Raw genomic sequence first — 13509 nt, forward strand, 5'->3', positions numbered from 1 at the left:
AACTAGTTTGCTTTGCTTACCATCTTTGCTGTTTCACAGGCATTTGATGCTTTAAATCTGATGTGGAATGCTGATAGATTCACTTTTTAGAAGTCATAAGCCTTTGAGAAGTTGGAGATAACTTCATTGCTTATCTATTTTCTCCTTTGCAATCAAGCTGTTCCTTAAAAGTGAGACACTACAGAGTTGCAAAAATTTGAAACAGTAAGAGCAAGCATCGTTTGCAGCTTCATGGTTGGTTTTGGCCAAACTTTTTATTTAGTATTCTGTAGTTGCTTAACACACACTTAAATGGTCTTATTGGGGAGGGGGAAAGGGGAGGTTCTTGTAGATTCCCAAGGAAATGTCAGAAAAGCAAAATATGGCCAGCATTATCCATTTGCTTTTTTGGGTTTACTGGGCGAATAGCATTTTCCTTACAATATAAGCATCTGATCTCAGGTTTTTCATACTGAGAACATTGAGATTTCAGTTTGAAGACACTCTGAAATCCTAAGAGTAGCATACCCCGACCACCCTCTAATAGCTAGCTTGTTTGTACAGGCAGGAGGATTCATCTCTCCATTTTAGATGAATAGATATTTTGTGAACGATCTTAGAATTGCTTGCCTCATCATTTACTGGGGAAAATCTTATAGAAAGTGGCCTTTAGGGACACTTTTACTTGGAAAATTACAATACTAGTACACATGTCAAGTCTTAACACACTTAACATTTGCTTGTTGAAAGCAATGTCATAAAATCAAAGATTAAACATGTTTTACTCTTTTTCCTCACAAGAACATAAAAATTATGGAAGGGGAACTTAACAGGAAATTTAAAAAAGGTAACACAATCTTTCCTTTTAGTAGTCCTTGGGTAGTTATGATAGAATAGGTTCCACTTTTGTTTGTTTCTTTGAACAGGGATTTTGGTCCAAAGTTTTGTTTGTTTTTAATATCTGCTTCTGCCTCCCCCTCTATCAGATCGGCTTCCTCCACGGCCACCACCTCTTGGTGCTCCGCGGCTTGAACTGCTGTAGGAATCTCGTGGAGGAGGGTACCCCCTTTCCATAGAAGGGGGAAGCCCTCTTTCTTGTCTGCCAACCCGATCACGACCACTTGAGTAGAGATCACTTCGGCTGCTTGAGTAACTGTCTCGACTTCCACCATATCCGTCACGTGAGCTGCTGTAATCATCATAGCGACTGCTTCCACCATAAGATGGCGGGGGCCCTCGTGTAGGTGGAGCACTACGTGAGTTACCTGCAGGGTCAATGGTCAGGTAATATGGCAACACTATAAATTGTATATATACAACATTTAAATCTGAATTTACAGAATTCTTGTATTAAACGTTTACTTTCTCAACTGGGAGGTTTTAAACTCTGCCATTGCTGGCCATTAACAGGGATTTGCTCATCTGCTGAGATACGGAAATGGATGGGTTTTAATGTTTGTTTGAAAAGACTGAAGACGGTGTGTATTTCAAGAGGATATTCCAGACAGCTTGTTATTTTATAGTAGACACTCAGCCACTTTCCAGTGATAAGTTGCAATTTTGAACTGTAGACTTTCCTTCATATTGCAATGGTAAACATTTGATCTTGTTAATAAAATTTTTAATTGTATTTTCACTGTTGGGGGAAAACACATAAGGCTGCCAATTTAAGCAAGCAAAATCCCCTCCAAAGCAAGCCAACAGCCTCAAAAAAAAACTTAGAAAAAACAAAAGCCCCTCACAAGACTAGGAAAAGCCCAGCTGATTAAGTTACCCCCTTAAAAGCAAGCAAACATCCCTTTAAAAGCAAGCACCACAACAGCCTAATAAACTGGCTCATGAACCTAAAAACTCAAGCTGGTGATATTCAAAGACCCTCAACCAAAATCTTACCATAACTCTCATATGAATCTCTGTAGGAACCTCCACTTGGATGATCTGAATAGTCACGATCACGACCATACCCATCTCTATCACTAAATTAAAGGAAAAAAATGTATTACAAGCCCCAGAACATCAATTTTTACAGCAAAAAACAACTTTTTACACCAAGCCATGGCAGCAACAGCAAAGTCACTTACCTATAGCCTCTTGATGGATAGTCATCACGTGAACTGGAATGACCATAATCACGGTAAGTATAATCTCTTGGTGGTGGTGCATAATCTCTTGTATCACGAGAACTTGGGTAATCTCTGCTTGAATAGCTAAAGAAACAAAAGTAACTCGGTTCATATTTTTGATGAGCTCTCCCCTTCAACCTTAAGTATTAATATTAGAGACAAAAACTACTATGCTTTTCTGTTACCTGTCTTTAGTAGAATATCCATCATCTCTTGGGGACAAATAGACATCTCTACGAGAGGGCAGGGGTTCCCTTCGAGGTGGACCTCCATAACTATCTCTTCCACGTGATACAGGAGCTTAAGGAAAAATGTCCATTTTAAAAATACACCCAGTGAAAAGTCAAAACGTCAATTTACATTCAGGCAATGAAAAGTAGTGATTCAACCAAATATGACAATATGGATGTAAATGAGGAAATCCTCTTTAAAATTTCTTACGTACACCAATCTTTTCAATGATCTAGGTACAGTTTTAAGCTTCATTTTTAGGATTCGTCTCTCAACCCTTCCTTGTGTTATGGTGATAGGATAGACTTTCATAAATGGACCATTTACCTCTTCCTCCCATTCCACTGCTGCTGCGAACTGGTCCTGAAGGGGCAGATCTTTTAGGAGGAGGACCCCCACTTCGTGGCGGTGGTCCTCTTTTTACTGGAAGTGGTCCCCTGGAAGAACTCATGTTAAAATTCATGGAATAGCCACCATCGTCTACGTTAGAAGAAAAAAAAAGAAAATCATGTTAATACAAGTACTAAGAAAAATCTATCGTTTTCTTTGCTTAATCAAGAATATGACCATTTCTGTTCAGTTGGGGAATCTTGAGTTCTCACTCATACATGACTGAGCATGAGAACTGTACAGTGTATATAGTGTATGCACAGAAAACTACACACAAGGAACTATACAAAGTGTATACAGTTCTATACAGTAGTCATCTATATAAGTCTGCATAGATTAGCAAAGTAGAACTGAAGGGTTCTCCTGAGGGTTCTTTTCAAGTTACTTCAAAAAAATATATACATTGTTTCATTTTCATATGACCAACACCTGATACCTATCAAAATTTTTCTGCAAGTGTTTTTTCCTACAGAATGAATTCACCTGGATAAGGAATAGCTAATTGTTAATTATTTCAAGACATTGTAATTTAACTTAGGATGGCGTCTATGTTTTCCTTAAGTCAATCACTTTGGTAGATGAACAAGTGTTCTCAATTTCAAAAGCTAGGGCCTTTAAAATACTTATTAACCAAAGCACACACTGGTGTGTTTACAGTTCCTAACTTATACACCAAGACTAAAGTAAACCTAAGTCATTACCCATGTGCCCTCCACGTGAGGGAGGTCCCCTGGTTCCTCCACTTCCTCCTCTTCCACCTCTAAGGCCTCTTGGAGGGCCTCTGCTTCTTGGAGGTGGAGGTGGTCCACGTCTACCACTTTCAAATGATGGTTTAGTGGCTTGTTCTACCTTGATGGCTTTTCCCTCTAAGGACTAAATAATATCAGTGGTTAATTACGGAAATTTAAAAAAAGAACTTGCAGATCCACTATGCACTGTGACACTAGTATGTCCTTCCTTCAAAATGTTGTACCTTTCTGTTTAGCACTTAAATGCCTAATCTTTTAAGATACTGCTTATTCGAACTAAAACCTAAGGTGGATCCACTGTACTGCTATGTCGGTAAAGTTTAAAACAATGCCAGACAATGACCAATTTATTAAGACAAATAACCAAAAAGAAAAGCCAAAGATCCCAGAAGAAATATAATACCGAATATTCTAAAACGGAAAGATTCTTGTCAATAATACACTTTACAAAATTTCGTTCTAAAATTACAAAGGGCTAGGATAAAAGGGTCCTGGAAAAGTATATACTCAGTAAAATTCAAGAGCTGCCCTAGACCACACTTGGTTAACATTGTGCTATTTTACGTACTAGGAAACATGGTATTGTGCAGACAGTCTCACCTTTCCATTCATGTCTCTAGCTGCATCCTTAGCATCTGCTGGGCTTTCAAAGGTGACAAAAGCAAATCCTCTCGATTTGTTGGTTTCACGATCTTTCATCAAGAGAACTAAAAAGTAGTTTTCAGGGGGAAAAGGAGTGTTACTCTAGTTCAAACGGAAAAACAAAAGTAAATCTGTAAAAAGAAAGCTCAGAACTTCTTAGAGGACAAAGCACGTTATCATTTCATATAATCAATGCAATCAAATTCATCACAGCTTACCTTTTTTTAAAATTACAATAAACCTGCATATACTTTCAGATAACTCACCTTCCACTATTCGTCCATATTTGCCAAACACTGCTTCAAGAGCTTTCTCATTTGTTTCTGTATTAAGGCCACCGATGAAGAGCTTTCCTGGGCGATCTGCTTCAACCATTTTTTCCCTCTGGTGAAAGTCTGTTGGAAAAAAAGTGTTACCCTCCCTGGAAAAGTTTACCCAACATGTGTATTGGGGCTCATTTTTCTTGTTTACTAAAATCATTCCTTAATAGCATAATACACAGAAAGCAACTTTTTCTAAGCCTCACCAGGAAACCAACTTAACTAGTTCAGTGATAGCTGTTTACATTAAACTGGTTTAAAAATCCAACTTAAGGGAATTTCCTGGCGGTCCAGTGGTTAGGACTCTACGCTCTCACTGCCGAGGGCCCAGGCTCGATCCCTCGTCAGGGAACTAAAACCCCACAAGCCGCGCGGCGCAGCCAAAAAACAAAAGCCGACTTAACTAATGCCGTTACCCTTAATCCACTTCGGCAGTCTTAACCAAGTAACTACAACATTTCAAAAAGTGAATTTTAGCTTTAACACTAGATTTGTTGCCTTTTAAAAACTCAATCACATCCCAATTACCCTAATGATTTTTTTAAACTGACTCAGTCAAGGTCACAGACCAAACGTAGGTCTGTAAGACCAAGCCCTCTCCCAAGAACTTTGCCTCCTTTCATTGGGATTCCCTAGTAAATCTAAGGACCAATTTAAAGTTTTAATCAACTTATGACTCCCCTTCTTCACCAGCCCCTGCCCCGCTCGCTAGGTTGTTGACTTTTAAAAAGCGTCAATATCATCTCAGACGAAGTAACGGAACGTGGAAGCGCGCACTGTAACACTAAGCACTCCATGACTGCAGCGGAACCCAATTAAAACCCGTCATTAAAAACCGCGTGGAAAACACAAAATGGCGACACTTGGATTCAGCCCAGAACCACCGCCGCGGGTCAGGGGAGTAACTTTTCCCACCAGCGGAGGCTGAGAAAACTCAAAGGGCTTCCGCTCCAAGGCCGCCAATGAACAAGGACCCCGCGCAAAAGTGCACGTGCCCGCCCGGAGCGCCAGCGCCATCCCAATGCAGGTAGCGACCACGGAGGCGCGGTCCCTCCTCGTCCCGCTCAGGCCCCGACCTCCGCCACCCCCCGCCCCCAGGGGCGACAGCCAAACTTTCTGGAGAGGTACACTACGAAGTGGCACCCCAGCGTCTGTTCTCCTTCGACACTCCCAGCTTTCCCTAAATAGGTCGGCACCTCTGGGTTCTTAAAATGGCGCCCGCCACCCCCATCTCCAAGGAGATAATCCCAAGTTATAACGTGGCAAGAGTGAACGAAAAACAGACTGTAAAAGAGAGGACTCACGTACCGGAGGGGTGACGACGGTTTCAAGCTCCTACGAGCTCGCCGACGGCGGCTTCCTAGCAGCTCAGCACGCTGGAGGGTGGTCGGTCCCGAAAAAGGAAGCGAGAAGCCGCTCGCACTACTGCGCAACGAGGGCGAACAAAGGAGACAGCAAACTTTATACTGCCCGGGAACGAGGCTCAAGGACCCGGATGGAGGCGGAGCTTAGAATTTAAAACGCGAAGGGTGGGGAGCGGTTCCCAGCTTCCCCATTAGCTGCCTCCGCTGTTATTCACTCTTCGCTCCTCCCCTTCTCCTGGGCCCTCAGCTCTCCAGCCGGCCCCGATTTCTAACCGTTTTCCCAACCCCCACCGGTGCTCCACAAACCCGCGTTTTTGCTTTCCGCTAAAATGGTTCACGGGCTGCATGTAATAAAGAACTGAAATTTTTTGCGTGTTCCGGTGAGCCAGGCATGGTGCTAAACTTTACACTCATTAACTCATTTAATTCTCAAAACAACGTTGATGAGGATAGAATTATGCCAGTTTTGCAGAAATGAAAAAGAAAGAAGTTTAGAATTACTGTATTAAAAATACATTTTCCCCAAATATCTTTAACAAGAATTTTTAGTGAATGGGGAAAATTCTGATAAATAAGTATGAGGTGGGGGAAAAAAACTGTACTAAACAGACAGATTATCCGTTTACATAGAACAATTACTGAGCATCTACTAAATGGCGGGCAGGCTCTGGGCTTGGCCGTGAGGGTACAACCCAGCAAAGCGAGACAAGAGCAACGCGCCTCATTGGTAAGGCTGCCAGACTTAGCAAATGAAATACAGGATGCCCAGTCAAATTTGAATTCCAGATAACAAAGACTTTTTTTCAATATAAGTAGATCTCAATATCATATAAAGTAAACTTATTCACTGTTTATCTGAAATTCAACTGTAACTGTGTTTTTTATCTGCCAATCCTACTCGTGGAGGGGATTACAAAAATTTCTGATTTTCTAATTTCTTTACAAACTAAAGACATTTAAATACAATTAACAAAACAATTGCATCTTGTGATTAGTGCCAGGGAAGACGTAAACTCGGGGCTTTAATGGACAACATTTGGGAGACCAAATTCGATTTAGCCCTCCGGGAAGGTCTATCTGAAGAGGTGACTTTGGAGATCAGATCTGAAGGAAGAAAAGAAATCCGCCACGGGAAAGCTGGGTTGGGGGTGGGAGATCCGAAGCTTTTCAGAAAAAGAAGCGCAAAATGGAGGGAAAGAGGTTGCATGTATCAAGGGACAGAAAGGGATCCAGGGCGACCGGAATTTAAGGGGCATAAAATGAGGGAGCCGAGGTAGGCAGAACATTCGAACCCATTAAAAGATTGCAGGGGGTAAGTGTGGAAGCAGGGACACCACTGGGGCTGTGCGAACAGACCAGGAGAGAGAAGACAGTGCCTTGAATTAGGGTTCAGCAGTGGATCTGGGGAGGAAGGAACAATTGCTAGGTGTATATGGCAGGTAGCATGGACAGGATTTGCTAATGAATCAGATGGGAGAGCACTGGGGTGGAATTCAAAAAACAGGGTAAGTCATTATGGATGACTAACTATCTGGTATTAATAGGTGGTGGCCATTTATCAAAATGGCTGCAAAGGAGCAAGTTTGGGAATGTGGGCGAGGGTGAAGATATCTGATGCTCAGACCAGAGATCAGGGCTAAATTTGTCACTTTAGAAATAGTAATAAAACTCATCAGGGTTAATGAGGCCACCAAAGAAGAGAATACAATGGGGAAAAGAAAAGAAGTCTGTATTAACTACTAAAAAATACATGTGGAGAGGAAAACACTAGAAGGAAATATGCTAAAATGTTACCAGTTTATCTTGGGGGAGGAGTAGAATTTATGGACAATTGTCACTTTTCTTCTTCACAGTTACAGTTACTCTGCCCTGGTGAATTATGGTATATGCCAGGCAGGTGGTAGTAAATGATGCTCAGGTCATGGGTAAAAGCTCCAAGGAGCTTTGGAACCAGCTCTGAATTATGAACATTAATGGAGGGAATAGTACTCAGTACAATAAGAATATTTGTCCTTTTTTCTTTTCGCAGCCAAATAATAACAAGTAAAGCAAAAGTCACGTCCACTTGCCTTCAGAATGAGTTATGTAAATTATTGACTCGAGATAGTTGGGGATTGGCCAGGTTGGCAAAAAGCACTTAAATGCTCGCCTCAGCAAACGGAGTCTGCACTCCCAGGCAGAACTAGGAGAAATCCCTCCCCCTGGGCCAGCAGGTGCTCTTTCTCTGTCTCAGATCCAGGCAAAAGGACTAGAGGGCCTCTGCCGGACTAGGGGAGAACGGGGCTGATTTCTACCACAGACGTCCTTGTCCCCCTGGGTCTCGGGAAGGAAATGTGCCTCCCAGTGGCACAGATTACTCTGGTCTTTGCAGTTCGTGCTCAGGAATGTGGGAGGTGGGGAGTGGAGTGCTCTAGACTAGGGGGCCAGCACTTCCAAGGACCCGAAGAGAAAGGGAGGGGGTGGGGAATGGCTAGTTGAGGAATCTGTAGGAGAGCATCATTATGGCTGTAGCTTAGAATCTAGAGGTGAGACACAGAGGACAAAGCAAGTACCTGGAGAGGGAGGCAGAGAGCCTACTGACCTGATCAGAGGGCACTGGAGAGGGGAGCCTTTTTAAGAGGTGGAGGAAGATAATCAGATTTCCTCTTAAAGAGATCACTGTGGCTGCAGTCCAGAGACTGTACTGGGGAAGGGAGGGGCAGGAAGCAGGGTGTTGCTGATGTAGTCCCAAGAGAGAGGGGATGTGGGCAAGCTAAGTGTGAGCAGCTCTGGCCAACAGGCAGTCGGGTAAGCAGGTCTCTCACTGCCCAAAACTAATCTCTGAATCCCATCCTTCCCCTTCATGGATCTTCTAGATTTTTCCCTTTACTTATTTCTTTCTATTTACTCCTTTGGATTGTCATTAAGTATAGTTATAATTTTCTTTTTACTCTAAGTGTTCCTTTGCCTCATTGTTTCTCTCCAGATGCCATCTCAATGATTGACCGATGGTCTGAATCCAGTGATGTTACTTCTCCACTAGGTGTCCTTGGAATATAATCAGTGCTAAATAAATGTCGGCTGAATGAATTACAAGCTCTTTTTATCCTCCATGTTACTTAGTATGAGATGGGTGCATAGTAAGTATTTAATGAATACTGGTGGCCTTGTCTTAAATCCCAATTTACCTGAAAAGGGCTCACATTTTTTTTTTAACCTAACAAACAACAATAAAACAAAAACACTCCATAGTTTTAAAAGCTTCAACCTGTTAAATAATTAAGAAATAACCTTCAGTCATCAAGCTAGGGATCACTCTGAGATGAGTAAATTGAAGCTCTCCTGTCAGCCTTGCATTTTTACAGAAAGGGCAGATGTAAGGTCACTCTGCAGCCAGTTATGCCTGTTTTCCAAACTACAGAAAGATATCCTGCCACATGTTCTAAAAACGTATGTTATCTGGTATGAAGCAAGGAGGAAGGGAGGGAAGAATTGTATGTGATTAAAGATTGGGAGGCTTTCCAAGCCACTGTCCAGAAGATAGCCTACTTAACTACAACAAGCAAGGAAAAAAAACTTTTTAACCAATGTACGGCTCTGATATCTATATAGGAACTGGCAGAATGAGTGAAGATATAATTCTCCTGTATCTTTCTCTACGATGAAGGAGATGATGACTTTTAACCAAACTTCATAGTCCCTTAAAAGGAACTGAAGTATGACTTAAGAAACATTTCAAAATGGCTGGGAGCGGGAGGAGGGTTGGGGCGGGGGATGATTGATTTTTCAATAAATTGTGTCAAGACAATTAGAAAGCTGTTTGAAGGGGAAAAAAATCCAGATTCATACCACACTTTTTACTTCAAAATAAATTCCAGCTTAAAGGTTTAAATGTAAAATGTGAAACCACTGAAGTACTAGAGGAAAAATGGGTAGATGCTTTTATAATCTTGTCATGAGGAACATCCATCCTTTCATTCATTTATTCATTTAACAAATATTTATTCAGTGCCTATTATGTCTCAGCACTGTTTTGGGTGTTGGGAATACATCAGTGAACAAAAAGACAAAAGTCCCTGCCTACCTGAAGCTAACATTTTAGTGAGGAGGGCTAGACAATAAACAATAAACCAAATAAATTCTAAAGTGTGTTTGAAGATGAAAGACACTAGGAAAGCAATAGAGCAGAGTAAGAGGGGGAGGGTGTCAGGAGTACAGGAATGGAAGGGTGCAAAATTAAAAGGGTAGATCAGAGTTGGCTCAACCAAGAATGTGACATTGAAGTAAAGATAAAGGAGGGAGAAAGCCAGCTGGGGGAAGAGCCATCTTGGGAAAGAGCATGCCAGGAAGACTGAAGCATACCTGCCCCATTCTAAGAACAGCAAAGAGGCCAGCGTGGCTGAAACTGAATGAGCAAAACACAAGAGTAGTAGAACCTAAGGCTGATAAGTAGCAGAGGGGCCAGATCATGGAGGGTTTTGTAGGCCATTGGTAAAGACTTTGCCTTTGTTGAGGAGGAAAAATAATTTTCCCTCTACTCTTCTAGGTTCTTGGCTAAGACCACCCCCCCCAAAAAAAGACACTGATAGAAGAAAAACAAACAGAAGTTTAATAACATGCATACCTCCTGTATACATGGGAGATAGCCGTGAAAACTGAGTAATTCAGGAAATGACTCAAGCCATCATTTTATTTTATTTTTAAATTGAAGTACAGTTGATGGACAATATTATATGTTACAGGTGTACAATATAGCGATTCACAAGTTTTAAAGGTTATAATCCATTTAGTTATTACAAAATATTGGCTATATTCCCTATGTTGTACAATATATCCTTGTAGCTTATTTTATACAAAATAGTTTGTAACTCTTATCCCCTACCCCTATCTTGCCCCTTCTCCCTCAAGCCATCATTTTAAATACCATCTTCAGCTAAAAGAGAAGTTGTAGGAGCCGGTTATGGGAGGCTATCAAGCAAAGCACAATAAACAAGAATAGGGTTGTGATGCAGATAGAAATTATTACATTCTCCATTGATAAGAGTTTCTAGAGATAAGACCATCCTCCTCTTCCTGGTATAGAGAGGAAGACACTTACAAATGGAGATTTCCCTTATAAATGTAAATATCTCTTACAAAAGGGTAACTTGTCGATTTTCAAAGCTTCTCCTGTGTCTGCTGTTTCTTAAAAATAGTCAGCTCAAAATAATCCTCATGCCAAAGAGGCATATTTTGACTTTGACGTGGCCAGTTCTGCTCCCCTTCACCTTTTACTGTGATTGAAATCAGGAGCCATTGCAGGGCCTTGAGCAGAGGAGGGACACATCTGTCTTACCCCAGAACAGGATCCCATTGTTGCTCTGTGCAGGATACACCGTAGGGAGTGTCAACTGAAAAAAAGTACACAACCTAAAAGTTGAGAATTATGTTTTATTTGGCAGAATTTCGAGGACTTAAGCCCAGAGGACAGCTTCTCAGATCTCTCTGAGAGACAGCTCCAAAGAGGAAAAGAAGGAGCCAGGATATATAGGAGTTTTTTCAACAAAACCCAGGTAGTTGGAACATCAAAAGATTACTTTTAATTAAAGAAAACCAGACATCCCAAGTTAATGAACTTAGCGTTTTTTCTATGTATGGGAAGATGCAAGTGTCTGGGCTCATTGAAATCCCTTTGATATGTACCTTAACTATCCAGGGCCAGTATCCTGTTCTTTCGCATTCAGGGTGCACTTTTGCGGTTGGCTAAAGATCCTGCACACGCAACTAAGACCCGGTGCAGCCAAATAAATAAATAAATATTTTTTAAAAAGCTATTGTAATAATGCCTGGATGGTGGGGACAGCAGTGCCTGTGGTGGTGAGAAGTTGTCTGATCCTGCATATATTTTAAAGGTAGAACCAAAAGAACTTCCTGACACAAAACCCAGATGGCATGAATGAAAAGACTCATTCATTTACCTATAAAAGCTTTCATTCATTCTCCAACTGCTTTGGTGGCTCATTCATCTTTTTTTTTTCAAACTGCAAACTAGGGAATTCCCTGGCGGACCAATGGTTAGGACTCCACGTTTCCACTGCTGAGGGTGCAGGTTCGATCCCTGGTCAGGGAACTAAGATCCCACAAGCCACGCGGTGCAGCCAAAAATAAATAAATTAATTAATTAAATAAATAAACTGCAAACTAAATATGTTCAACAGTGGTTCTCAAAAGCCTTTGTTATTTCTGTAACTTTATTAAAATTAAAAAACTAAATATATATATGAAAAAATAACAGAAAACTAGGACCTCTATCAGCTTTATTAGCTGTGATAATAGGCATTATTTGTAATTATATATTATAAATTAGAAATTACATGTAACACATAATTATAACAAAAACTTTAGTTTTGAAAAAAGTTTTATTCAAGAACTTTCTAGTCCATCTTCTTTTTTTAATTGACATGTATTCGCACATACACACACAAATAATACACATACATAACATTTTTCTGAACGATTCAAGAGTAAGTTACTTGCATAAAGCCATTCACCCCCAAATATTTCAGTGAGCATTTCCTCTAAATAATAATATTCTCTTACATTTACACAGTAGAGTTTTCAACTTCAGGAAATTTAATATTGACACAATATTTTTATCCAAGCAAACAACCATATGCCAATTTTTTAGTTGACCTAATAATTTCCTATGTAGCATTAATTCTTTTTTTTTGAATATTTGAATTTTATATTTTTTTATACAGCAGGTTCTTATTAGATATCCATTTTATACACATCAGTGTATACATGTCAATCCCAGTCTCCCAGTTCATCACACCACCACCACCACAAACCCCCAATGCTTTCCTCTCTTGGTGTCCATGCGTTTGTTCTCTATCTGTGTCTCAATTTCTGCCCTGCAAACCGGTTCATCTGTACCATTTTTCTAGGTTCCACATTTATGCATTAATATACGATATTTGTTTTTCTCTTTCTGACTTACTTCACTCTGTATGACAGTCTCTAGATTCATCCACGTCTCAACAAATGACCCAATTTCGTTCCTTTTTATGGCTGAGTAATATTCCATTGTATATATGTACCACAACTTCTTTATCCATTCATATGTCGTTGGGCATTTAGGTTGATTCCATGACCTGGCTATTGTAAATCATGCTGCAATGAACATTGGGGCGCATGTGTCTTTTTCAATTATGGTTTTCTCTGGGTATATGCCCAGTAGTGGGATTGCTGGGTCATATGGTAATTCTATTTAGCTCTTTAAGGAACCTCCATGCTGTTCTCCATAGTGGCTGTATCAATTTACATTCCCACCAACAGTGCAAGAGGGTTGCCTTTTCTCCACACCCTCTCCAGCATTTGTTGTTTGTAGATTTTCTGTTGATGCCCATTCTAACTGGTGTGAGGTGATACCTCATTGTAGTTTTGATTTGCATTTCTCTAATAATTTGTGATGTTCAGCAGCTTTTCATGTGCCTCTTGGCCATCTGTATATCTTCTTTGGAGAAATGTCTATTTAGGTCTTCTGCCCATTTTTGGATTGGGTTGTTTGTTTTTTTAATATTGAGCTGCATGAGCTGTTTATATATTTTAGAGATTAATCCTTGGTCCGTTGATTCGTTTGCAAATATTTTCTCCCATTCTGAGGGTTGTCTTTTCGTCTTGTTTATGGTTTCCTTTGCTGTGCAAAAGCTTTGAAGTTTCATTAGGTCCCATTTGTTTATTTTTGTTTTTA

At 40.6% G+C, this 13509-nt stretch overlaps 1 protein-coding gene and 1 non-coding gene across 2 annotated transcripts; both read right to left on the reverse strand.

Annotated features, from left to right (window-relative positions):
* Positions 1-850: 850 nt before the first annotated feature.
* On the reverse strand, positions 851-5890 carry RBMX (RNA binding motif protein X-linked). The gene is made up of 9 exons (XM_059910219.1): positions 5743-5890; positions 4381-4509; positions 4073-4179; positions 3425-3596; positions 2661-2813; positions 2288-2402; positions 2061-2186; positions 1873-1955; positions 851-1244 (listed from the first exon to the last, which is right to left on the reverse strand). Exons 2-9 carry the CDS (start codon positions 4487-4489, stop codon positions 934-936), a joined length of 1176 nt encoding a protein of 391 aa, XP_059766202.1. The 5' UTR covers positions 4490-4509; positions 5743-5890; the 3' UTR covers positions 851-933.
* On the reverse strand, positions 4257-4328 carry LOC132358048 (small nucleolar RNA SNORD61). The gene has a single exon (XR_009500405.1). It is a non-coding gene; the product is annotated as a small nucleolar RNA SNORD61 (small nucleolar RNA).
* Positions 5891-13509: the final 7619 nt, after the last annotated feature.

Source organism: Balaenoptera ricei, chromosome X (genome assembly GCF_028023285.1).
Source record: "Balaenoptera ricei isolate mBalRic1 chromosome X, mBalRic1.hap2, whole genome shotgun sequence".
NCBI classification, from domain to species: Eukaryota; Metazoa; Chordata; class Mammalia; order Artiodactyla; family Balaenopteridae; genus Balaenoptera; species Balaenoptera ricei.